At 43.4% G+C, this 23,584-nt stretch overlaps 1 protein-coding gene across 1 annotated transcript in view; it reads left to right on the top strand.

Moving 5' to 3' along the window:
* PIK3C2G (phosphatidylinositol-4-phosphate 3-kinase catalytic subunit type 2 gamma) overlaps positions 1-23,584 on the top strand; it is a gene marked incomplete at its 5' end in the record, with an annotated part of 290,505 nt that overhangs the window by 146,691 nt on the left and 120,230 nt on the right. Inside the window, one exon of the mRNA XM_084630371.1 lies at positions 16,473-16,653. Within this exon, the coding sequence (XP_084486497.1) occupies positions 16,473-16,653 (181 nt within the window). The remainder of the gene's footprint in view (positions 1-16,472; positions 16,654-23,584) is intronic.

Genomic DNA, 23,584 nt, shown 5'->3' with positions numbered 1-23,584 from the left:
TTTCCTGGGGAGGCTTGAGAATAAAGAAGATGAGCACAAACCAGCCTTGGATTTTCAAGACCCAAAAAACCCAATCAGATTCTTAAAAATCAGAACTTTATTAGAAGAACAAAAAAGGATAAGAGAACAACTCTGTAAGATCAGAATGGAAAATAATCTTACAGGCAGTCAGATTCAAAACATAGAGAATCCCTCTAGGCAAAACCTTGAATTACAAAAAGACACATAAACAGGAATACACATTTCTTCCAGCATAGCAAATTTACAAGCCAAAACAAAGAAAACCTAATGCATTTTCTAGCTATATTACTTACTAACTTTACAGGAGTTGAAGGGCTTGCATCCTTGATCTGTTCCTGGCAAAGGTATCACACGGACAGACAAAAGCCTTTCCCCCCCCTCCAGATTTGAAAGTATGTTGTCCCCTCATTGATCATTTTGGGTCAGGTGCCAGTGAGGTTACCTTAGCTTCTTAACCTTTTACAGGTGAAAGGATTTTGCCTCTGGCCAGGAGGGATTTTATAGCACTGTATACAGAAAGGTGGTTACCCTTCCCTTTATATTTATGACAACATCTGTAGCCAAGAGGGATTTTGTTTCCAAAATCAGAATGAGAGTAAATGGCTACGTTATCTGCAGAGCCTCTGCAAATAACACTGTAATACGGATATAAATTTTTAGTTGTCAATAGAAACCTAGAAATAACTACAGGATGAAATCCAACGGAAGCACACTTGAATTTTTCTCCTTTAATATGATGCAAGTAAAGGGGCTACGGTCAACCCTGATTAATTGAACAGCAATCAATTTTTTCACATTATCTGGGATTTTTAAAAAATATGATCCCTAAACCAGAAGAAAATTAAATCACCAAAATGGAGGCTTTTAAAAAGAAATTTCTTGAATGTTCCATTCTGCCCATATCATCATTTTACATGGTTGTACATAAAAAATGCAACTAGACTGAAAACATAAAATTTGATGATGAGATTATTTGAATAAATCAAAAGCTGCTTTCACTGTAAAGTAACATACATTGTAAATGACACTAAATGCTGTTTCAAATGTTAAATGGGGAATTCTTTAATGTCAATTGATATTTAATGGGTACAGTTGCACTGAGGTAGTACAAAATTGTTTGATGCACTGAAAACAAATTCCATTAAGTGAACTTGTGTTAAACACTCAACCATGTTGGTGTGACAGCTGCTATTTTGGCCAGTGAGGCAGGGTTTCGAACAAGGACTTCCAGAGCCAAATCCATAAGTGTCTACAAATCACAATATTGTGTGTGTTTGTGTGTATTGAAAGAGTGCAATTTCTGGCTCAGAAATGAGATCCTACTAATTAAATTTGATCTTTTCCAAATGTACTATGAGACAGACTCTCAATGACTCGTGTAACCAACAATTATCCTGCACGCTCTTCTATTGATGGGTCAGTCCGTCAGAAAGATTGAAAGCAGTCTTCATGGTAAATATTCTCTCATTTTGCCAGTGTTTTGTACTATACATCACCCATTTGGTGCTTTGTCACATGATGGTGATATGCAAATGCAAAAACAAGCCATAGCTTAGCAAAAGCACACATCGGTTTCTTTTCCTGGGTCTGCTTTCAGTTCACATACAAAAGGTGTACAACTACAGGCTTGCTTTATGGCCAGGAGTGTGTGAAACAGCAGCTCAGTGGTGGCGACTCACTCCAAACAGCTTTGCTATGCTGCCTCATAAATGCAACCATTTCTACACTGCCACATTTCAGTTGTTAGGGAAGGATGATCTGATGCTATCTGTATTAACTTCTGATGCTCCAGACAGTTGCTCGCTTAGCTGAGTACAGCATCTAAGGAGAAATGGAAAGAGTACAGTTGAGCTTGAGGTGAAACTAGGGCTATTTTCCACCCTTCTGTCCATCATGGATTCAGTAGGAGCACAGAGAGGACAAGATGCTCTGGCTGTTCTACACTACAGGGAGGGGGATCGATCTAAGTTACTCAACTTCAGCTACGTGAATAGCATAGCTGAAGTCAACGTACTTAGATCTACTTACCATGGTCTCTTCACTGAGGTGTGTCGATGGGAGACGCTCTCCCCTCGATTCCCCTTGCGCTTCTCGTTGAGGTGGAGTACCAGAGTTGACAGTAAAACGATCAGCTGCCGATTTATCATGTCTATACTAGACATGATAAATCAAGCCCCACTGGATCGATCGCTGCCCATCCATCCGGCCAGTAGTGTAGACAAGATCTCACAATGTGAGAGGAGGGCCTCTAGTGCTGCTGGCAGGTCTCTGTCCCAGAGGGAGTATATCTGGCCAAAGTGGAAGCAGCATGGCAAGTGGCTGCTCAGGAGGTGGGGGAGGGCACACTCCACTTGTCTACTGATGCATTACTTGCCACAGGAGAGCACGTTCCATCCCTTCACTTATCTCATTACGCATGGAAAAAAATACTACACCTGCTTCTGCCCTAATGCTTTCTCAACATCCCCAAATGTGACTTTGAATCTGAGATTCAGATCTGAGTCCGTTTGTCACAAGAACAAATTTTAATGTCTCTCCTCTCTAGTACCCTGAGCTGCTGCTTTCCCCTGTATGATACACAGGTACTGGCTGTATGGATGTAGCTCGGGGGGAGGGCAGTAATCTTATTTTATTAACTTATAGCTGTTGCTATTGTATTCACCTTTATAGTATCAGAGCACCTCACAAGCAACAATGAAGTAAGTTTCTTAACACCCCTATGAGCTAGAAAAGTATTTTCTCAATTTTTCAGATGGGGAAACAGGCACAGAGTGGTTTAAGGACTTTTCCAAACTCACACAGCAAGTCAGCAGCAAAAACAGGACCACAGCTCATCTCTCCCGACTCAGGGCACATAATCATGGTCTCTCCTGGTCTTAAAATCTATGAAGCTATGAATTTTAACCACAAGATCATCTTTCCTCTCCTGAGTAGAGCTGGGCAATATGTGGCTTACAAAACTCACCAGTAAGTGTTGCTTTTTTGATATGGATTTTATTAAGAATTCTCAAACTCAGCCCAGGTTAGTCAAAAATTTAGTCAAACTTGTTCCCGCTCCTGAACAAACCCCAGCCAAGTTGCAATTGTCCTACAAACCCAGATGAAACTTAATGTTTCCGACTAAGTTTCAAATCCCCAGAACACAAACCAAAACTTGAAAGTGTGCAGTCCACATGAAATGGGACACTTGTTTGCATGAACCCCTGCAAACCAAAGCTGCAGAGTTTCACATATGCCTAAAATTCCTGCAGTGAGAACTTGTGAGGCTAAGCCTATCATCCTTTGGCCTTGGTATGAGAGGCTAAGCCCTTGGTAAGGAGAGGCAGAGTCTGACCATGAAAATAGCTATGGGCCATTTAAAAACAGCAACAAACAGTTCTCTTACAGGATTTTAAGACAAGTCTCTGTTGTTTCAATTTAGTTACCCTCTTCTCTTTAGCAAAGCAAGTTTTTGGTGTGGTGAAGATGGAATGAGGTGAAAGCCAGGATATTATCAAAGAAAATAAATAAATAAATAAAATACAATGCTAAAAAAGTATCGGAACACAAGAAGGAAAGAACAAAAGGGGGAGGAAAGAGGAAGAAAAACAAAACTAAAAGGGAGAAAGGAGAAACAGAACTAGGGAGAAGGCGTATGAAGGTAACAGAAACAGGGCTCTGTACTGTGTAAATTCTGTTCTTATAATCTGCCCCTGACAGACATGCAAAGCACAGACGTGAGCTGACAAGGGCTGGCTTTCATAAACTCCCCTGTTTAATTAGAAGAGAGGAGAGATAGCGTCTTTTCTGACGAGAGCTACACAGTAAGGAGAGCTGCAGTCTGAAGAGATTTCTCCCTTCGAAGAGTTGGAATCATGGAGGGAAGAAACAGTGTTACTGGGACTGTAGAGACTCCCTTATTGAAATATCTGACTCACTCACTCTGCTACTCCCTGCAAGCAAATGAGCTTTGCTAGCTACCTGTACATTGTAAAGAACCTTCATGCCCTCCTTTATGTAATTTTCTTTATGGGATGAAATGTCTCCCAAAATTAGATTATTGGCAATCCTGGTCTCTCACTGACCTCTAGTTCACAGTTTTCTATGGCTTGACTGTCTGGACCTCCATGTCTTTAGTAGGTTGTACGGCTTTAGGTCTTATTAGTGTAGCTGTACCAAGGCTTTTGCACATGAGCAGAAGAGTAGCAAAGACCTAGAAAAAGAGAATCAGTATATCACTGAAAGGGTTGCAACAGATTAGCTGGAAGTGTCAAACACTGTCACCATGACTCAGGATCTGTTCCTGCTTCCACTCTTCATGTGTGCTGCACGCCTGAGGAAAAGTCTGAGAGGTCCCTAATGCGCTGCAGGAGACAGATTGTCAAAGGGACTAATAGTGCCCAGGTACATAACTTCAGGGTGCAGAGGAGTTCCTGCTATGCTTCCACCAGGGATATGAAATGACTACTTAGAACAGGGGACTTTTCAGTACTACTGTAAGGATAGTAAGATACCATGATTACTACAGTACCTATGGCAGTGAATGCTGAAGATTCGTTTTACCGCTTTGTGATGGGGTATACAAATCCCACACTGGGCAACAAGAAGTTAAGGAGCTGCTCTGGGCTCAAGCAGCTCCACCCCATCACATCTGCAAGGCATGCACAGATTGGATGAGGAGCTTAAAAGGGAAGCAGAGCTCATTTTTGGCAGACCAGGGAAGAGAACAGACCTTCAGCTCATGAAGAAAGAGCTGACTGAAGGCAGGAGCTTCCCAGACGACCACTGCCCAGTGATCCCTCCCTGAGGGAAGGGAAGGCCAGGCCAGATTCTGATATACCTTAAGAGGGAATCATTCCCCTCTATTTCTATTAACTCAATTTATTTGTGTTAATTTCCCTTGCTTTTTGTTCATGGACTACCCTGGGGGGGAGAGACTTTGAAGTGACCTGGCTGGAATGCCAGGTTGCAGGAAGAGGCAGACCATGCAGAGACAGAATGACCATCGGCAGGAGACACCCAGTGGGAGGAGAGCTGCTATGCCATGCCTAGCCTCAAGGAGGGGTCAGCACTGCAGTCCATTCACACTCTTTCATGCTCTGTAGACTGTGATCTGATTAGACATCTCTGCCCAATCTCCCTTTTCTATAAGTTGATAGAAGAAGGTTGGGAGGGCCAGGACAGGATGTGGGCAAGCAATTGATCTCATCTCCCATGGGCTCCAGGGATGCAGTGTATCAATAAGATCTCTGGATACATGCAGAAACAGCTGGTATCTTTCTCTCCATGCACTAGGGATTGTGTACTAGTGACAGGAGAGAGCTAGTAACATGGTTAAGCAGATGGTGCAGTCTCCTAATGCTTCAGAGGGATGGTGGAAGTAGAGAGCATACCACATGGGGAAGTAGCTACGGGGATGGGCTCCTGGTGTGCAGGGTTGTGCTAGACCCCTTGCTTTCTTGTGTAAATCCCTCGGTCACCCACACTTAGAAAATGAGGTCCCCGAAAATAAACAGTCTATCTGGACATTTCCTGCTCTGAAGTGTGAATTCCTTTGAATAACATTTGAACTCATGGTTTCAACCCCCTCAAAACAAACACACACAAACTAACAAAAACACACAGGATGGATCAAACTCTAGGATTGTAAATGACTTTACAGGGTCTTGTTCTGGTTGTATGACTGAAATCTGGTGCTGCCCCTCAGATGAGTGACCCAAGGCCATAATGGCCATCTAGAAAGTTAATTTTACTTTTTTTTTTTTTAAACGGAAGCTTATTCTGTTTTAATGTCAAAAAGTACAGTGTCTTAAAGGAAAGTTAACCAGAGTCCTTTAGTATAAATCAGGTTTAATTCTGTGTCGTTTTTCTGTAAATCCTGATTGTCCTATGCATACAGAACTGTTTAGAATCAGCTCTGTCTCATACATTTTGTTTTATAATGTCATAAAGGATTTTTTGTTCCAGCTGTGAAGCTAATAGAAAGTTACAGAAGCTATCCAAAGCCATTTTAGTAGACATGAACTACACAGACAATGGGAGGGGAGAAGTGTTCCACTAAGCACTCTTCCTCTCGGTGGATTACAGTGATGACTGTGGCCCAGATTCAGACACTGTGTAAAGCAGCGCAACCCCATTGGCCTCAGTGGAACTACACAGACTTGCACTAGCATTGAGTTTAGCCTGTTATTTATATGGCTTCAGAGTAGCCACAACCACTCTATGGGTCAAATTCACTGCTAACATATGCAGGCCTCACTCCACCAACGTTGCTGGTGCTGGGTCTGCATATTCTACTGGTGAACTTAGCACCCCCACACATACACTCTCATTCATTACAAGCCTACAGTGCAATTGTACATGAGGAGAAGAGAGTCCTTTCAGATATACCTGGAATGACTGCCTCGTTTCACTACTAATGGTGACCTTTTACAGTGATATGTGGCTTTAGCTCTCAAGCTTACCTGAGTGAGGCATTGCATGACAGTTTGACAATAATGTGGCATTTGCCTCAAGGAGAATGTCCATTTGAAACAAGCACAGAGGCCCGGTCTGGCACTTATATGTTAAGATGTGGGTGGCAATGACATAGTTAGAACCGTTTCTCAGTGAACTCAAAACAATTTTGCTCCATTCATAACCTGTATTCAGCCCTTAAGATGTTAAATGTAACAAACTTGCTATGCACTTTTTTGTATTTTGGGTACATTTTGTGCTTTTGTGACGACTCCTGGTTCTGTGGATGAGGAATTGGTTCTTTAGCTTTTAAAGGCTGAGGCCACTCTGCATTTGGAAATGAGCTTGAGTTTCAGAATTCATATTTGGATTGCAGACACCCCATTGTTTAGGAGTGTTATCCCTGGAGTTTTGTCCTGGCACTCTATTAAGATGGGGCCATTAGTGAAATTCGAATCCTGATTCAGCTTCTGAACTCCCACAAAATTCAGCAGTGCTTGTATGCAGAGTTTGGTTTGGGATAAGTATTGGCTTATTAGTGCAACAATGGTTTGCTGAGATGCTAATTCTGTTCTGTCTGTTTTACTGAGGATTGGTGAAAGGTAACCATTCTCTTGACTGCCAAATAAACTTTGTGTGCCTCAAGCTTAACTATCACATCCAATACCTATTGTGCAACAATGCTACACTGTTAAAAAGTCATTGACGTCTAGGCATCTGTTCTAGGTTATATTTTAAAAGAAATTAGCTTACTATGAATAGAAATGTCATGACAATTTTAAAGCAAAATTTCAGTGGAAACCGATGTATTTTGTTGGTTAAATATTCAAGATCAATGTTTTGAAACCCAGACAAAAGAGTGCTGAAAACCAGCAAGTGAAACTGACTGCAGTTTCATCGTCTCAGCTGTGTGAAGTACCAAAAGTGTACTGTTGCTGTGCACTGTTAAGCATGTTTCATATTCCACCCCACATGATTTGTCTAAAACATTAAAAAAATTAAATATTAAATAAAATTTAAACATTTAAAACATCGAATACATCTGCATTTAGTAGGCAGTTAGCCAAATAGTCTCAACAAGTCACCATTAATTCTCTCCTTTCTCTGTAAAAAGAGGGATGAGGTCTAAAATGAGCCAGACAACCTAGAACACTTTTATGTCACTTCTACTATGGGTAGAAAGCTGGCTAGATTGTCGGGCTCAACGGGTAGTGATCAATGGCTCCATGTCTAGTTGGCAGCCGGTATCAAGTGGAGTGCCCCAAGGGTCGGTCCTGGGGCCGGTTTTATTCAATATCTTCATAAATGATCTGGAGGATGGTGTGGATTGCACTCTCAGCAAATTTGCGGATGATACTAAACTGGGAGGAGTGGTAGATACGCTGGAGGGGAGGGATAGGATACAGAAGGACCTAGACCAATTGGAAGATTGGGCCAAAAGGAATCTGATGAGGTTCAATAAGGATAAGTGCAGGGTCCTGCACTTAGGACGGAAGAACCCAATGCACAGCTACAGACTAGGGACCGAATGGCTAGGCAGCAGTTCTGCGGAAAAGGACCTAGGGGTGACAGTGGACGAGAAGCTGGATATGAGTCAGCAGTGTGCCCTTGTTGCCAAGAAGGCCAATGGCATTTTGGGATGTATAAGTAGGGGCATAGCGAGCAGATCGAGGGACGTGATCATTCCCCTCTATTCGACATTGGTGAGGCCTCATCTGGAGTACTGTGTCCAGTTTTGGGCCCCACACTTCAAGAAGGATGTGGATAAATTGGAGAGAGTCCAGCGAAGGGCAACAAAAATGATTAGGGGACTGGAACACATGAGTTATGAGGAGAGGCTGAGGGAGCTGGGATTGTTTAGCCTGCAGAAGAGAAGAATGAGGGGGGATTTGATAGCTGCTTTCAACTACCTGAAAGGGGGTTCCAAAGAGGATGGCTCTAGACTGTTCTCAATGGTAGCAGATGACAGAACGAGGAGTAATGGTCTCAAGTTGCAGTGGGGGAGGTTTAGATTGGATATTAGGAAAAACTTTTTCACTAAGAGGGTGGTGAAACACTGGAATGAGTTACCTAGGGAGGTGGTAGAATCTCCTTCCTTAGAGGTTTTTAAGGTCAGGCTTGACAAAGCCCTGGCTGGGATGATTTAACTGGGAATTGGTCCTGCTTTGAGCAGGGGGTTGGACTAGATGACCTTCTGGGGTCCCTTCCAACCCTGATATTCTATGATTCTATGATTCTTGTGAGTCCATCAGTTTGTGGATGGTTTAAGTTCTCATTTGAAGCCAAAGAGTTTGTTTTTGAATAACTTTTCAGACATGGAATGGTGCACTGGTGTTTTCCTAAATCTACAGATAATGCCTGATACAGTAGCTCTGAAAGAGAGGAGCTGACCATCTCAGCTGACTCTGAAGCCTAAGGAAAACAAAATACATGCCAATATAAACTTTCATTTCTGGTCACTTTATCAGGAACATCCTGCCTACTTGAGGTAGATAATACAGAAGTTAGAGATGAAAAAAATAGGGATCATATAGTCAATTCACAGTGCATGATGTTCCCCAATGTGTTAGATGTTATATGGATCTCAGTGGTATAGACTGTTTATTTTTGTCTTTCTCCTCTGTTGCTCAGCTGGCTACTACATTTCAGTAGCTGTATACAGAATGGTGGAGGGCCACTCTGAGGAGAAGCCACTTTAGTCTCATCTGTTAACTGGTCTTCTCATGGCCTTGTCTTCTACTAATCCAGAATTTTCCTCCCTGTGTGTGTGGTCCCCCCGCCCCTCCCCAATTTATCTTTTCCAGTGTTTTTCCACTTCTGGAAGCATTGCCTAGGAGGTTGGACACCAAACTGTTTTAAGGGGCAGGGGCAAGTCCACAGAGAGAAAAATTTTTATATCCCTGCCTTCCAAAACAAGTGGGTATGGCTCCCCTTTCCTTCTCTCTGAATTGGCAAAGGGCCACCCCATGAGAAGACCAATTAAAAAGTGAGACAAATTTGGCCTGTTCTAGGCCCATTCTGTATGTCTAGAGATACACATATAGATATGTAGGCAGAGGGGTGTGTTTGTAAAGATTTTCAAGAGTCTTTAGAATCTGTAGTTTCTATATAACGTATGCTATGTTGATACCATTATCAAAGGGATTATTCCTGTTATCTTTAGCAGGGTGTGCAGGATTGTAATTAGCTGGAAAGGAACCTTGTGGAATCCAGCCTTCCTTCAGGAGAGAAAAAGGAAAAACTAATAGTATAATCTTAAATATTTTATTTGCAACTGGGTAATTAGTAGTAGTGATTTGCCCACTCTTCCTCACTGCCCTTCACAGATGTGCTGCAGGTATTACATTTCTGTGACTTATTTGTCACATCTCTGATTCTAACGTCTATGAGCAACCTGCAATGGGATTTAACAATACCATATTTAGACCTTGAGCTCGTCCCCACTGCTCAACCCCACCCCACGTCCTGACTCTCCTCCGTGCCTCCTAGCAGCCTAAAATATTTTCTCCTGGGTTCTCATTAAAATTCAGATTGCTCTTTCTTTTCTTATGTTTTGTGCATGTGCATATGCCATAGCTTGATGCATTTTGAGAACATCAAAGATATCCCAGGGTTGTGAGTTCAATCCTTGAGGGGGCCATTTAGGGATCTGGGGCAAAAATTGGGGATTGGTCCTGCTTTGAGCAGGGGGTTGGACTAGATGACCTCCTGAAGTCCCTTCCAACCCTGATATTCTATGATTCTATGATATCTTGAGAGTGTTGCAGGACATACCTGTATATACCAAGGTGCGTGCCTCCCTTAGACACAGGGCCCATACCCCTCTGGAGAAACATCCATTTTCCATGCTAACCTATTGACAAATACTGGGGACTGTGTGATGACATCATTTAAAAGCATTCATTGCTATACTAAGCCTTGGAGTCCTGCAGTAATGTCCTTTCCTTCTCTGACTCTGCCTGCTTCCAGCTGAATAAAACAAAGGATTAGAGAAACAGGAGTAATCTGTATATTTACAACAAAACATGAATAATACCTTGGTCAAAATATTCAAAAGTGACTAGTGATGTTGGGTGCCTTGGTTTTCAAGTGCCCAATCTGGAGCACTTTAAAGGGTTTTCAGAGTATGAGTGCACTCAGGTCTTTTTAAGTTCTCGTCAACTGAGACACCCAAAATCACTCATCACTTTTGAAAATGGAAGTGTTTATCATGTTTTATTGCATATGCATAGAGTATGTGCTGGTATATACAGTGGATATATGGGTAAATACACCAAACCAGCTTATTAAATAGAAACATTAATTTTTCCTTATCACTGCCTAGGGCTCTTAGAAGTTTTACCAACCCTGCCTCACTTATGAACTTCAGGCAAATTGTGTCTCTCTTGTCCCTTATATCCGTTAAGGGCCTGCAACCCCATAGTAGGCTATTTGGGAATTCTTACTCTCTTTACCACATCATTGAACTTCAAGTCAGTGTCCTTCTTCTCTTAGCCTTTTTGTGATATTCCCCAGCCTGTGATCTATTGACAGAGAGTCTAAAACCACCTGTCTTGCTCTGGTCAAAGTCAAGTATCAAAGTAAGAGATCTGGAGATTGGAGAAGAGCCCATCCATAGAAGGAGAGCTTCATCTGTTTTCCTATTGCTGGTCCACAAGACCCCTATGTTCCAGGATTGCAGGCCTGGAATATAAGCAAGATTCCAGGGTTAGTTCTAATATGCAGCATTCTGTAGCAAACGTCAGAGGCTAAATGTGTTTCCTTGCTTCACAATTCCTGACTTTGAGTCATTCTAATTATAGTGCATTCCTATTGGGACAACAGTTATTAGTGTCCAGTTGTGTCTTGGAAGTGTCATTCGTGTCTTGATGATTATATTCATCCTGTGATTTCACAGGGCACAGCTGCTCCTATCTCTGCCTGGTTCTCAGACTGCAGTGGATGTGTGAGGATGTGTGGGCCTGGTGACAGTGAAGACAGAATTGCAATTGCTTATTTGTTCAGTTGCAGAGTAAACACTACAGCAAAACCCAGAATGAGTCATTACATTAAAGGCTGACCTTTGAGATCCACCTTGTTTTGTTTTTATACAATGAAGATGAAAGTCAAATGTAGTTAATTCCAATCATTTTGAAAATTAAGGTCAATACAGTGGCTTTTAAAAGCACATCTGTGAGGAGTGAGTGGTAGGGAGTTGCATTGCTTGAGCTGCAGTTCCTGGATGTATTTCGTCAGCAGAGCACTGAGGTGAACAGAATCTCTCTGAAGAGATACGGTAAAGAGGGGCAGACTCCATTTCTGCAACTGCCATGTGCTGAAACTGTGCAGCATGTGTTCTCCTCCAGTACTGGCCTCCAGCTGTTGCAGAAGTGGAGGGAATGATCATGACAGCTGCTCCACCTTCCTGCCCAGCTTGGGCTCACAAAACACAAGTATCAAAATTTTGTCTCTTCCCCTCTCCTCTGTGTTCCTCCCCTCACCTCCGGCCTGTGCATGAGCAGCTGGAATCTGGTCCTAAATCCTTTTTCAACTTAAAAGAAAACATTTGTCAAGTGTGTGCGTGTGCTAAGATTATTAGAGTTTAGTTCTCCTGGAGCTTGGCCTTAATGAGAAACTAAAAATGGATCAAATTGGTTGATCTTTCCTATACAGGAAGTCTCTCTATTTAAGATAGAAAAAGTTGCTTTTCCTGGTTCTAATGAATTCAAAACCACGGATTCGTTAAAGGAAAGGTATCTCAGTGCTGTGTATTTAAGAAGAACAAAGGTCACTGAATCCCAAAAGGAATATTTCATACAGGAGAAGCCTTCATAGTTTCTTTAAATTGATACCATAAGAAAAAGGGACAGCTGAATTCATATGATTTATGCTCTCAGGGCTAAATTCAGAAACAAGTGTAAATGGGTATAAATAATTCTAAAATGGTATAAGTTATAGTGCTCCAGACCATTCAGCATGCAGATTACACTAATTTAGATACCCTTAGACTCCCTCACATACTATATTTTTCCACATGGCCCCTGCCTCCTTCAGTACCCAGGATGGACCGTGCTCAGGGAATGCGTCAAGGGTGTGTGTATTAAAAGAAGGACCCTTCCTCGTTTGTCGCATTAGTTGGATTGTGTGTACTAGCTGTTGTACTGGGGCAGGGGACTGCAAAGAGATGCCAATCTCATAGTTAAGGCAGTTGAATGTTGAGAACAGGATTCTACCTCTGCTGTGGAGTTCCTATGGGACGCTGGGCAAGTTACTAAAACCGGGGTGAAAGTAAGTCAGGACACTTACCAGTATGGGGCTGGGGTGGCTCTGGTCCCCAGAAGGGGCAGGGCCTCAGGTGGAAGGGGCGGGGCTGGGGAGGGGGTCAGCATCCCCCAGCCAGCCCTTTCAGGCCATCTGGCCCACATGGCCAGGGGCTCCCGTGTTGGTTTAAAGGCCCTGGGGCTCTGGATGCCACTGCTGCGGCAGCGGTGTCCAGAGCCCCCGGCCCTTTTAAATTGCTGGCCCCAGGACAGCTGCTCCCTTTGCCTCCCCCCCACACACCCGTCAGTGGCTGGGTGGGGGCAAAATGGGCAGGGACATTAAAGCACTCCAGGGTCCTTTGCCACGGCAGGGCTTTAACACTGCTGCTCCCACCCCCACCCCCTTCCATCGGTGGCCCTGCTGGTACAGACCCTACCAACAGGGCCCCCGACAGGGGAGGCAAAAGGGGCAGGAACATTAAAGAGGCAGCACTTTAATGTGGGCTGGGTATGGGCCGGGGCCGGTTCTGACCAGTATGCAGTACCAGCTGGTACTGGCTCACTTTCACCTGTTTCTCGTTTTCTGGGTGCTTGACTCGAGACACGTGATTTGAGATTTGCAAAAGTGTTGAGCATTCATAATTGCAACTGAAGTCAATGGGAGCTGTGCTCTGAACAAATAAAGTGCTATAAAATGCAAATTTCTCTGAAAAATCAGGCCTTAGGCATCTCAAATAGGACTTTCGAAATTATCAGACACTTTGGAAATTAATGCCTCTCAGCCTCTGTTCCCAGTTGGTAAAATGGGAATAGAAATACCACCTTACCTCACAGGCATTTTGAAAGATAAATTAATTAATGTTTGTGAAGCACTTACATACTATAGTGATGAGCACCAGAGAAAAACCTCTGAGGAAATAATAATTCTGTCTTACAGAGCAGGATTTGAATAGTGTGCAGTAAATAAGGCCTTTCAACAATGAGGAAAAAACAAAACATTACATGATGATCAGTGAACGAACACTTATTCTCCTGTGCACTGAATGAAGCAGGTGTCAGGGGCCTGAGCTGAAATGCAGATCTGTTGGCTCCTTGTATCCAATCTTGTGGGCCAGTCAGTCAAGTGATTCTGCAGCCACCCAGCTGGGCTTATTAATCAGGCTAAGGGCTGAGCTGGCTAGCCCCAGGCTGAGTTAAGGGAACTAAAGCCCACAGTTCCTGACAGCAGTTGTTCCGTAGGAAAAAAATAGTATATAATGATGTAACTAAAGACTGTATCATAGAATCATAGAATATCAGGGTTGGAAGGGACCTCAGGAGATCATCTAGTCCAACCCCCCTGCTCAAAGCAGGACCAATCCCCAGTTTTTGCCCCAGATCCCTAAATGGCCCCCTCAAGGATTGAACTCACAACCCTGGGTTTAGCAGGCCAATGCTCAAACCACTGAGCTATCCCTCCCCCACCCCCCCAATACATATGAGAATGCATATGCACGAGGGAGCCGAAATTAAAGGTTGAACAGCCATCCTTAATGCTGGCATTTCCTAACTTTTAACTGTATATACCTGCAGGAGTATATAATACCCTGCTTCAGCCCAGTATTGTTACTCACACAAAAGTGATTTACTCTGGTTTTGTGGAAAGGGTGAATTTCACCTCCTGTGAGTTAGGTAAGCTAGAAATGACATGTTTGCTTCTTTACATTGCTCTAGTTGAGTCAGGTTGAGTCTGCACAACAGCTTGAATTGCGCCAGCAACAGTCATGTTCAAAAAACAGTGATCAAGAACAGTTCTGCTAGAACTGGGCTAGAATGGTTTCGCTGTTCAGCACGGACAGTGATTTTTAAGAAATATCTGTTCCGGTTACAACTGTGCTAAGTCACACTATGGAGTCTAAGGCATAGGTTTTGAACCTCAGCAACTCTAGCTGGCATCGGTCATAATGCACGAGCTGTTAGAGTGAGTGAGGATTGGAACGGAAGCTCTGCCACTAAGAGTGTGGAGTCCGTCTGTATGCTGGAATTCATCTCCCACAAGACAGTGAACTGACAATTCATATTCTCATTCAACCCAGGATATAATTATTTGTTTGCAATAGACTGTACTAAGAAGTGTCATTTCCAACTTCCGGGGGGAGAGAAGATGACAAACTTACTTCTCGTATCTCCTCTCTTACGTATCTAGGCATTACTAGCAGAACACTACAGGTAGTTTCAGTGTTTTCAATGCTTACAAACCTGTAAAAATTCAGATTTTTTTATGCTATTGGGAAGGTTTGTCAGAAACCAGCAAGTGATATTATTCTGTATTGAATTGTCACTTTCTCTTGGTGGCAGAGGAAGCTCCAGGGGAGCAATTGTCTTCATAAAAGGCAACAAAGAGAACAAAAAAAGTCAGCAGGGAAAAATACATGAAATTCTTACACTCTACTTTTATTCAGTTAAATCTGAACACAGATTTCAGGCACAACATATATAAATGCTTGGCTGTAGTAGCTTTATTGTAGTACAGTGACAAAAAGGGGCAGAGTTAAGGTGCATTGGGGAGCCCCAATTTATGTTCTGCCATCTGTGCAGTAAAATCTTTTCTCTGCTAATGTGTGTCCTATTAATATGTGTATGCATGTTGTTTCCTTTAACCCTTAAACTTGCTAGGTTTCAGGTGGACAACCTTAGATAACTAAAGCTGTTCTTAGGGTTCAGTGGCCAGGTCAGCTGGGGAAGTTATTTTGGGGATCAGGCAGGATTACTGGCAGAATGGGATGTTTTGGGGGTGGGGTTGTGGGAGGATCATGAGGCTGGGAGTGGTCTAATGCTGCTTATAGAGGGGTAGAAGAACAAACCAGGAGATGGGCAGAAAGCTGATGACAAATGAGCTCTATATCTACACAGGCTGACAAAAAGAAGACTTTTTTTTTCAGTTGAACTAGCGTACACCAAGACCAGCTCAAATGATCTTAAAGGTGTTGAACTGTCTCTACTTGGATGTTAAAGGTGAAGGGGCATGGGGGTTTCCAATTGAGTTAAATAAATTCAATTGCAAAAAGCATATTTTTCCCCATGTGGACAGGGCTGTGGATGAAGGAGAAAATTGGATGAGGCTCAAAAGATTAATATACCTGTTACGCTACCCCACCCCCTAGTCAAGACATGTTGATGATGACTCGTCATAAAACTTCCCCAAAGTTCGTCAGAATCAGAACTGGGTTTTTAGTCTGGATCCACCTCTGACAAAGAAGAGATGGATGCAGTGGATGCACTTAAAAAGTTAACTCAGGGTTTAGAGGTTTTATGGATTTCAGAAATATTCCTGCACTTAAAAATGGTGAATACAGCTGAAGCTGGTAGCACCTTTAAGACCAGTATGAACTTTTAAAATGTATCCGCTGTATGCAAAGTCTGTTTGTGCACATGTGAAGTTGCTGGGGTGGGTATTGTGTGTGTATATGTATAAAACTGAACAAAAGAAAGTAGAAAATACATTCTTCTGACAAATGTTTCTTTTAGAAATAAGAAGCAAGTGCAGGAACTGCTCTGTGGATGGCAATAAGAAATAGCAGGTTCCTATCGATTTTACACTCTTGGAATCTCATTAGTTATCAGATGAAACTTGACTACTGCCAACAAATAAACAACATTTTTTCCATTCTCTCCTGTTAAACTGCCCAAAGCCACCAAATACAGATTAGTCTGGAGTATGTTCATTGTTCTTGTTAGAGGTGGTATAAAAAAACATCAGTTTTAGGTACACAACTTTTTTCTCCCTCCTCCCTTCAGGCTTTTAAAGGATGCACAGAATGAAGCTCATTTCAAAAGCTGGTATCAGAAACTACTAGCTGCTGTCCAATTCTGCGCAGGAAAAACCTTAAATGATGAGTTTTCTAAGGAGAGGAAACTTATCAAAATTCTGGGAGATGTTGCTGAAAAAGTCAAGGCTTCCAGCGACCCCAAAAAACAGGTTTGTTAAGACTTTCTTTTTCCTTTGCCTCTGTTTTGTACAAATAACTTTTAATTTTGAAGCAATAGCATCTATCTCCTAAATTGCCCTTTGTTATAGTAAATAGCTCCATATTTTGAATAAAAAGTCCCCCAAAGTTTGTGCTATTCTGCACTCATGTACACATTTATTGGTTTGTTTCTTTTTGTGGGAGGAATGTAAACTCTGCCCCCTAATTAGTAAATCCCAAGTAAATATGCGTAAATCCCAAGGCTAAGCTTCTTAATCGTATACAGTGGGTACCATTCCAATCTTCCAGTTTGCCTTGGCAAAGCAGATAAACACCTCAGCATTTGTGGTAGTCTATATACTTAGCATAGTGGTCACCAAGAATCCTATAATAATGTAAAAAGAAAAGACCATGAAACAATACCTCCTCCCACCCCACTCTCCTGCTGGTAATAGCTTATCTAAAGTGATCACTCTCCTTACAATGTGTATGACAACCAAGTTGGGCCATTTCCAGCACAAATCCAGGTTTTCTCACCCTCCGCCCCCCCCCCCACACAAACTCACTCTCCTGCTGGTAATAGCCCATCCAAAGTGAGGACTCTCTTTACAATGTGTATGATAATCAAGGTGGGCCATTTCCAGCACAAATCCAGGTTTTCTCACCCCCCTCCCCCTTTCCAAAAACCACACACACAAACTCACTCTCCTGCTGGTTTGAGTTTGTGTGTGTGGTTTTTGGGAAAAAAAAGGGGGGGGTGAGAAAACCTGGATTTGTGCTGGAAATGGCCCACCTTGATTATCATACACATTGTAAGGAGAGTGATCACTTTAGATAAGCTATTACCAGCAGGAGAGTGGGGTGGGAGGAGGTATTGTTTCATGGTCTCTGTGTGTATATAATGTCTTCTGCAGTTTCCACAGTATGCATCCAATGAAGTGAGCTGTAGCTCACGAAAGCTCATGCTCAAATAAATTGGTTAGTCTCTAAGGTGCCACAAGTACTCCTTTTCTTTTTGCGGATACAGACTAACACGGCTGCTACTCTGAAACCTGTCATAATGTAAGTATTTGTAAAGGCACAGCCACAACTGTAAACTATTTTTAATGAGCTGTAATACCTGAGCCACAGTTAATGTCTTTGGCCCATATTCATATCAAAATATCCATAACCTTTTGAGCCACATCACTAAATGTGGCCAAGGATGATGTCTCCAACATCCATCAATCTATTAACCAAGATAAAGCCCAAACCTCTTCTGAAAATGTTTACCTTTTGAACTTAGTTTGCTTATAGCAGGGAGATCTCAAGACTCTAGTGCAGCAGTTCTCAAACTTTAGCAACCCAAGGACTCCCGTTTTGATGTAAAATTTTCAGCCCCTCCCCCCACCAAACCTCCCCACTCAGGCCTTGCCCTGCCCCTTCTCCAAGGCCCCACCCCCTGATCACTCCATCTACCCTCCCTCCGTCGCTCGCTCTCCCCCCGCACCCTTACACACTTTCACCAGGCTGGGGCACAGGGTTGAGATTCAGAAGAGGGTGTGGGCTCTGGGAGAGTTTGGGTGCAGGAGGGGGTGCAGGCTCTGAGAGGAAGTTTGGGTGCAGGCCCTGGGAGGGAGTTTGGGTGTGGGAGGAGGTGAGGGTGATGAGTTCTGGGAGGGAGTTTGGGTGCGGGCTCTGGACTGGGGCAGCGGGTAGCAGTGTGGGAGTGGGTGAGAGCTCCAGCTGGGCTGTGCTTACCTCTGGCTGCTCCCAAATGAGACTGAGGGGAACAGGGGGTCTCTGTGCACTGCCTCTGCCCGCAGGCACCACCCCTGCAGCTCCGATTGGCTGCAGTTTCTGGAGTCAGCACTCACGATGGGGGCAGTGTGCAAAGACCCCTTGTTCCCCAGGGCCTCAGGGACATGCTGGCAGCTTCTGGGAGCGGCACAGAGCCAGGGCAGGTAGGAAGCCTGCCTTAGCCCCACTGCACTGCCAGACGTCTAGCTTGCAGGAGGCACTGGGCGGGAGAGGGAGGAGTTGAGGGGGAGGAGTTGATCAGCAGGGCCTGCAGACCCCCTTGGAAACCCTCAGGGGCTTGCGGACCCCAGTTTGAGACACGCTCCTCTAGTATTTAGTGTCTCTTTAAAAGTTTAATGTTAGATTTCTGGGAGATGCTAAGTGCTTCCTTTGAGATGCTGAGCATTCTCAATTCTCAACAAAGCCAATGGGAGTGGAGAGTATTTAACATCTCAAAGAAGGCACTGCCCACCTCCCACATCACACCTATTAATAGATAGAAGATGTATCCCCTGTTCCAAAGGGCTTGGAGACTTCTCCTCCAACATATGCAGTTTGCATGAAGCTCAGGCACATTCTAACTTTAGCCCACGTGGTTACTGAAGTAGCCGTTATCATTACTTAGCTGACGGCCAAACTCTTTCTTGCTGAGATCTCAACTAGACAGACCAGAGAGCCAAATAAAGTTAAGACCTATCACTGCATGTTGTCAGAGTCTGGACTCTGTTTTGCCTCTACTAAGGACTCAAGGATTTTAAAAAGAGAGAGAGAAAACTTAGAGTCATAGATTTTGAGATCAGAAAGGACCATCGTGATCATCTAGTCTGAGCTCCTGCACAGTGCAGGCCACAGAACTTCACCCACCCACTCCTATAATAGACCGCAACCTCTGGCTGAGTTACTGAAGTCCTCAAATCATGGTTTAAAGACATCAAGTTACAGAGAATTCACCATTTACTCTAATTTAAACCTGCAAGGGACTCATGCCCTGGACTGCAGAGGAAGGTTAAAAAAAATATCCCAGGGCTTCTGCTAATCTGATCTGCAGGAAAATTCCTTTCCAACCCCAGATATGCTGATCAGTTAGACCCTGAGCATGTGGGCAAGACCCACCAGCTAGACACCTGGGAAAGAATTCTCTGTTGTAACTCAGAGCCTTCCCCATCTAGTGTCCCATCACCGGCCATTGGAGATATTTGCTGCTAGCAGTTGCAGATCAGTTACATGTCATTGTAGGCAGTCTCATCATACCATCCCCTCCATACATTTATCAAGATCAGTCTTGAAGCCAGTTTTTGCCCCCACTGCTCCTAGGGATGCTGCTCCAGAACTTCACTCCTCTATCTTCGTCTAATTTCAAGCCTAAACTTGCTGATGGCCAGTTTATATCCTCTGTCTTCACTAACAAGGTCAGCTCCCAGACTGCTGTGCTGGGCATCACAAAATGGGGAGGAGATGGCCAGCCCTCTGTGGAGATAGAGGTGGTTAGGGACTATTTAGAAAAGCTGGACGTGCACAAGTCCATGGGACCGGACGAGTTGCATCCGAGAGTGCTGAAGGAATTGGCGGCTGTGATTGCAGAGCCATTGGCCATTATCTTTGAAAACTTGTGGCGAACCGGGGAAGTCCCGGATGACTGGAAAAAGGCTAATGTAGTGCCAATCTTTAAAAAAGGGAAGAAGGAGGATCCTGGGAACTACAGGCCAGTCAGCCTCACCTCAGTCCCTGGAAAAATCATGGAGCAGGTCCTCAAAGAATCAATCCTGAAGCACTTGCATGAGAGGAAAGTGATCAGGAACAGCCAGCATGGATTCACCAAGGGAAGGTCATGCCTGACTAATCTAATCGCCTTTTATGATGAGATTACTGGTTCTGTGGATGAAGGGAAAGCAGTGGATGTATTGTTTCTTGACTTTAGCAAAGCTTTTGACATGGTCTCCCACAGTATTCTTGTCAGCAAGTTAAGGAAGTATGGGCTGGATGAATGCACTATAAGGTGGGTAGAAAGCTGGCTAGATTGTCGGGCTCAACAGGTAGTGATCAATGGCTCCATGTCTAGTTGGCAGCCGGTATCAAGTGGAGTGCCCCAAGGGTCGGTCCTGGGGCCGGTTTTGTTCAATATCTTCATAAATGATCTGGAGGATGGTGTGGATTGCACTCTCAGCAAATTTGCGGATGATACTAAACTGGGAGGAGTGGTAGATACGCTGGAGGGGAGGGATAGGATACAGAAGGACCTAGACAAATTGGAGGATTGGGCCAAAAGAAATCTGATGAGGTTCAATAAGGATAAGTGCAGGGTCCTGCACTTAGGACGGAAGAACCCAATGCACAGCTACAGACTAGGGACCAAATGGCTAGGCAACAGTTCTGCGGAAAAGGACCTAGGGGTGACAGTGGACGAGAAGCTGGATATGAGTCAGCAGTGTGCCCTTGTTGCCAAGAAGGCCAATGGCATTTTGGGATGTATAAGTAGGGGCATAGCGAGCAGATCGAGGGACGTGATCGTTCCCCTCTATTCGACATTGGTGAGGCCTCATCTGGAGTACTGTGTCCAGTTTTGGGCCCCACACTACAAGAAGGATGTGGATAAATTGGAGAGAGTCCAGCGAAGGGCAACAAAAATGATTAGGGATCTGGAACACATGACTTATGAGGAGAGGCTGAGGGAGCTGGGATTGTTTAGCCTGCAGAAGAGAAGAATGAGGGGGGATTTGATAGCTGCTTTCAACTACCTGAAAGGGGGTTCCAAAGAGGATGGCTCTAGACTGTTCTCAATGGTAGCAGATGACAGAACGAGGAGTAATGGTCTCAAGTTGCAGTGGGGGAGGTTTAGATTGGATATTAGGAAAAACTTTTTCACTAAGAGGGTGGTGAAACACTGGAATGCGTTACCTAGGGAGGTGGCAGAATCTCCTTCCTTAGAGGTTTTTAAGGTCAGGCTTGACAAAGCCCTGGCTGGGATGATTTAACTGGGAATTGGTCCTGCTTCAAGCAGGGGGTTGGACTAGATGACCTTCTGGGGTCCCTTCCAACCCTGATATTCTATGATTCTATGATTTGTTCTTGTGTCTACATTGGCGCTTAACTTCAGTAATTTCTCTCCCTCCCTGGTATTTATCCCTCTGATGTATTTATAGAGAGCAATCCTATCTCCTCTTAGCCTTCTTTTGGTTATGCTAAACAAGCCAAGCTCTTTGAGTCTCCTCTCATAAGATTGGTATTCAATTGCTCGGATCATCCTAGTAGCCCTTCTCCGCACCTGTTCCATCTTTCTTCAATTTGGAAGACCAGAACAGCATACAATGTTCCAGATGAGGTCTCACCAGTACTTTGAATAATGGTACTAACATTTCCCTAACTCTACCGGAAATACCTCGCCTGATGCATCCTAGGACTGCATTAGCCGTTTTTCACAGACTTTTTCACAGCCGTTTCACATTGTCATCTTGTGATCAACCAATACACCCAGGTCTTTCTTCTCCTCTGTCACTTCCCACTGATATGTCCCCACCTTATAGCAAAAATTCTTGTTGTTCGTCCCTAAAAGCATGATCTTGCACTATTAAATTTCATCCCATTTCTGTTACTCCAGTTTTGAGATCATCTTATCTGATATTCCAGGTCTTGTCTGTATTGGCAATTCCTCCCAACTTTGTGTCAACCTCAGTTTTATTAGCACACTCCCACTTTTTGTGCCAAGGTTATTAATAAAATGTTAAATAAGATTAGTTCCAAGACCAGTCCCTGAGGAGCTCAACTAGTAACTTCCCTCCAGCATGTCAGTTCACCTTTCAGTGTGACCCATTATTGTTTCTGCTTTAACTGGTTCCTTATACACCTTTCAATTCTTATATTAATCCCCATCTTCTCCAATTTAACTAATAATTTCCCATGTGGAACTGTAGCAAATGCCTTACTGAAATCCAGGTAGATTAGATCTACTGCATTTCCTTTGTCTAAATAAATCAGTTATCTTCTCAAAGGAGGAGGTCAGGTTGGTCTGGCACAATCTATCTTTTGTAAAACCATTTTGTATTTTATCCCAATTCCTGTTTACCTCTATGTCCTTAACTACTTTCTCTTTCTAAATTTGTTCCAAGACCTTGCATGCTATTGAGGTCAAACTAGCCAGGCCTATAGTTTCCCAGATCTATTTTTTTTTCCTTTTCTTAAAAATAGGAACTATATTAGCAGTTCTCCAGTCATAGGATATGACCCCCAAGTATACAGATTCATTAAAAATCCTTGCTATTGGTCTTGCAATTTCATGTGCCAGTTCCTTTAATATGTTTGGATGGAGATTTTCCAGGCCCACCAATGTAGTCTGATTAAGCTGTTTGAGTTTGAATTCCACCTCGGCTGTGGTAATTTCTACTTCCGTATCCTCATTGCCATGAGGCACCCTGCCACTACCCCTAAACTCTTCAGTAGCCTCATTAAAAACTGAGACAAGGTATTTGTTTAGGTTTTGGGCCATCCCTAGGTAATCTTTAATCTCCACTCTATCCTCCGTGCTTAGTGGTCCCACTTCTTCTTTCCTTCTTATTTATATGGTTACAGAACCTTTTACTATTGGTTTTAATTCCCTTTGTAAGATCCAACTCTGCTTGGCTTTTGCTAGTTCTCACTTTATCCCTACACTTTCTGACCTCCAAGAGGTAGCTTTCCTTGCTGATCCTTCCCATCTTCCATTCCTTGTAGGCTTTCTGCTTTCTCTTAATCACCTATTTGAGATGCTTGCTCATCCAGCTTGGTCTGCAACCCTTCCCTAAGTATTGTTTCCCCTTGCTTGGGATGCAGGCTTCAGACAGCTTCGGCAGCTTTTACTTAAAGTAATTTCAAGCCTCCTCCACATTCAGATCCAGGCCACTTCCCTAACTAATTGCCTTAATTTTTAAAGCTAACCCTTTTGAAATCAAGGACCCTACTTGCACATCTATTTTTTGTTTATCCTTCCATTTAGTTTAAAATGTATTAGCTTATGATCACTCGAACCAAGTTTGTCCCCTACAACCAGTTCTTCTATGAGGTCCTCACTACTCACCAAAACCAAATCTAAAATGGAATCATCTCCTGTTGGTTCAGCAACTATTTGGGGAAGAAATCTGTCAGCTATCATATTCAGGAAAATCTGGGCCCTACTATTAGTAGTAGCACTTG

The sequence above is a fragment of the Lepidochelys olivacea genome (genome assembly GCF_965140295.1).
Source record: "Lepidochelys olivacea isolate rLepOli2 genome assembly, chromosome: 1".
Classification (NCBI taxonomy): Eukaryota; Metazoa; Chordata; order Testudines; family Cheloniidae; genus Lepidochelys; species Lepidochelys olivacea.
This window is presented reverse-complemented; position numbering and strand designations above follow the sequence as displayed.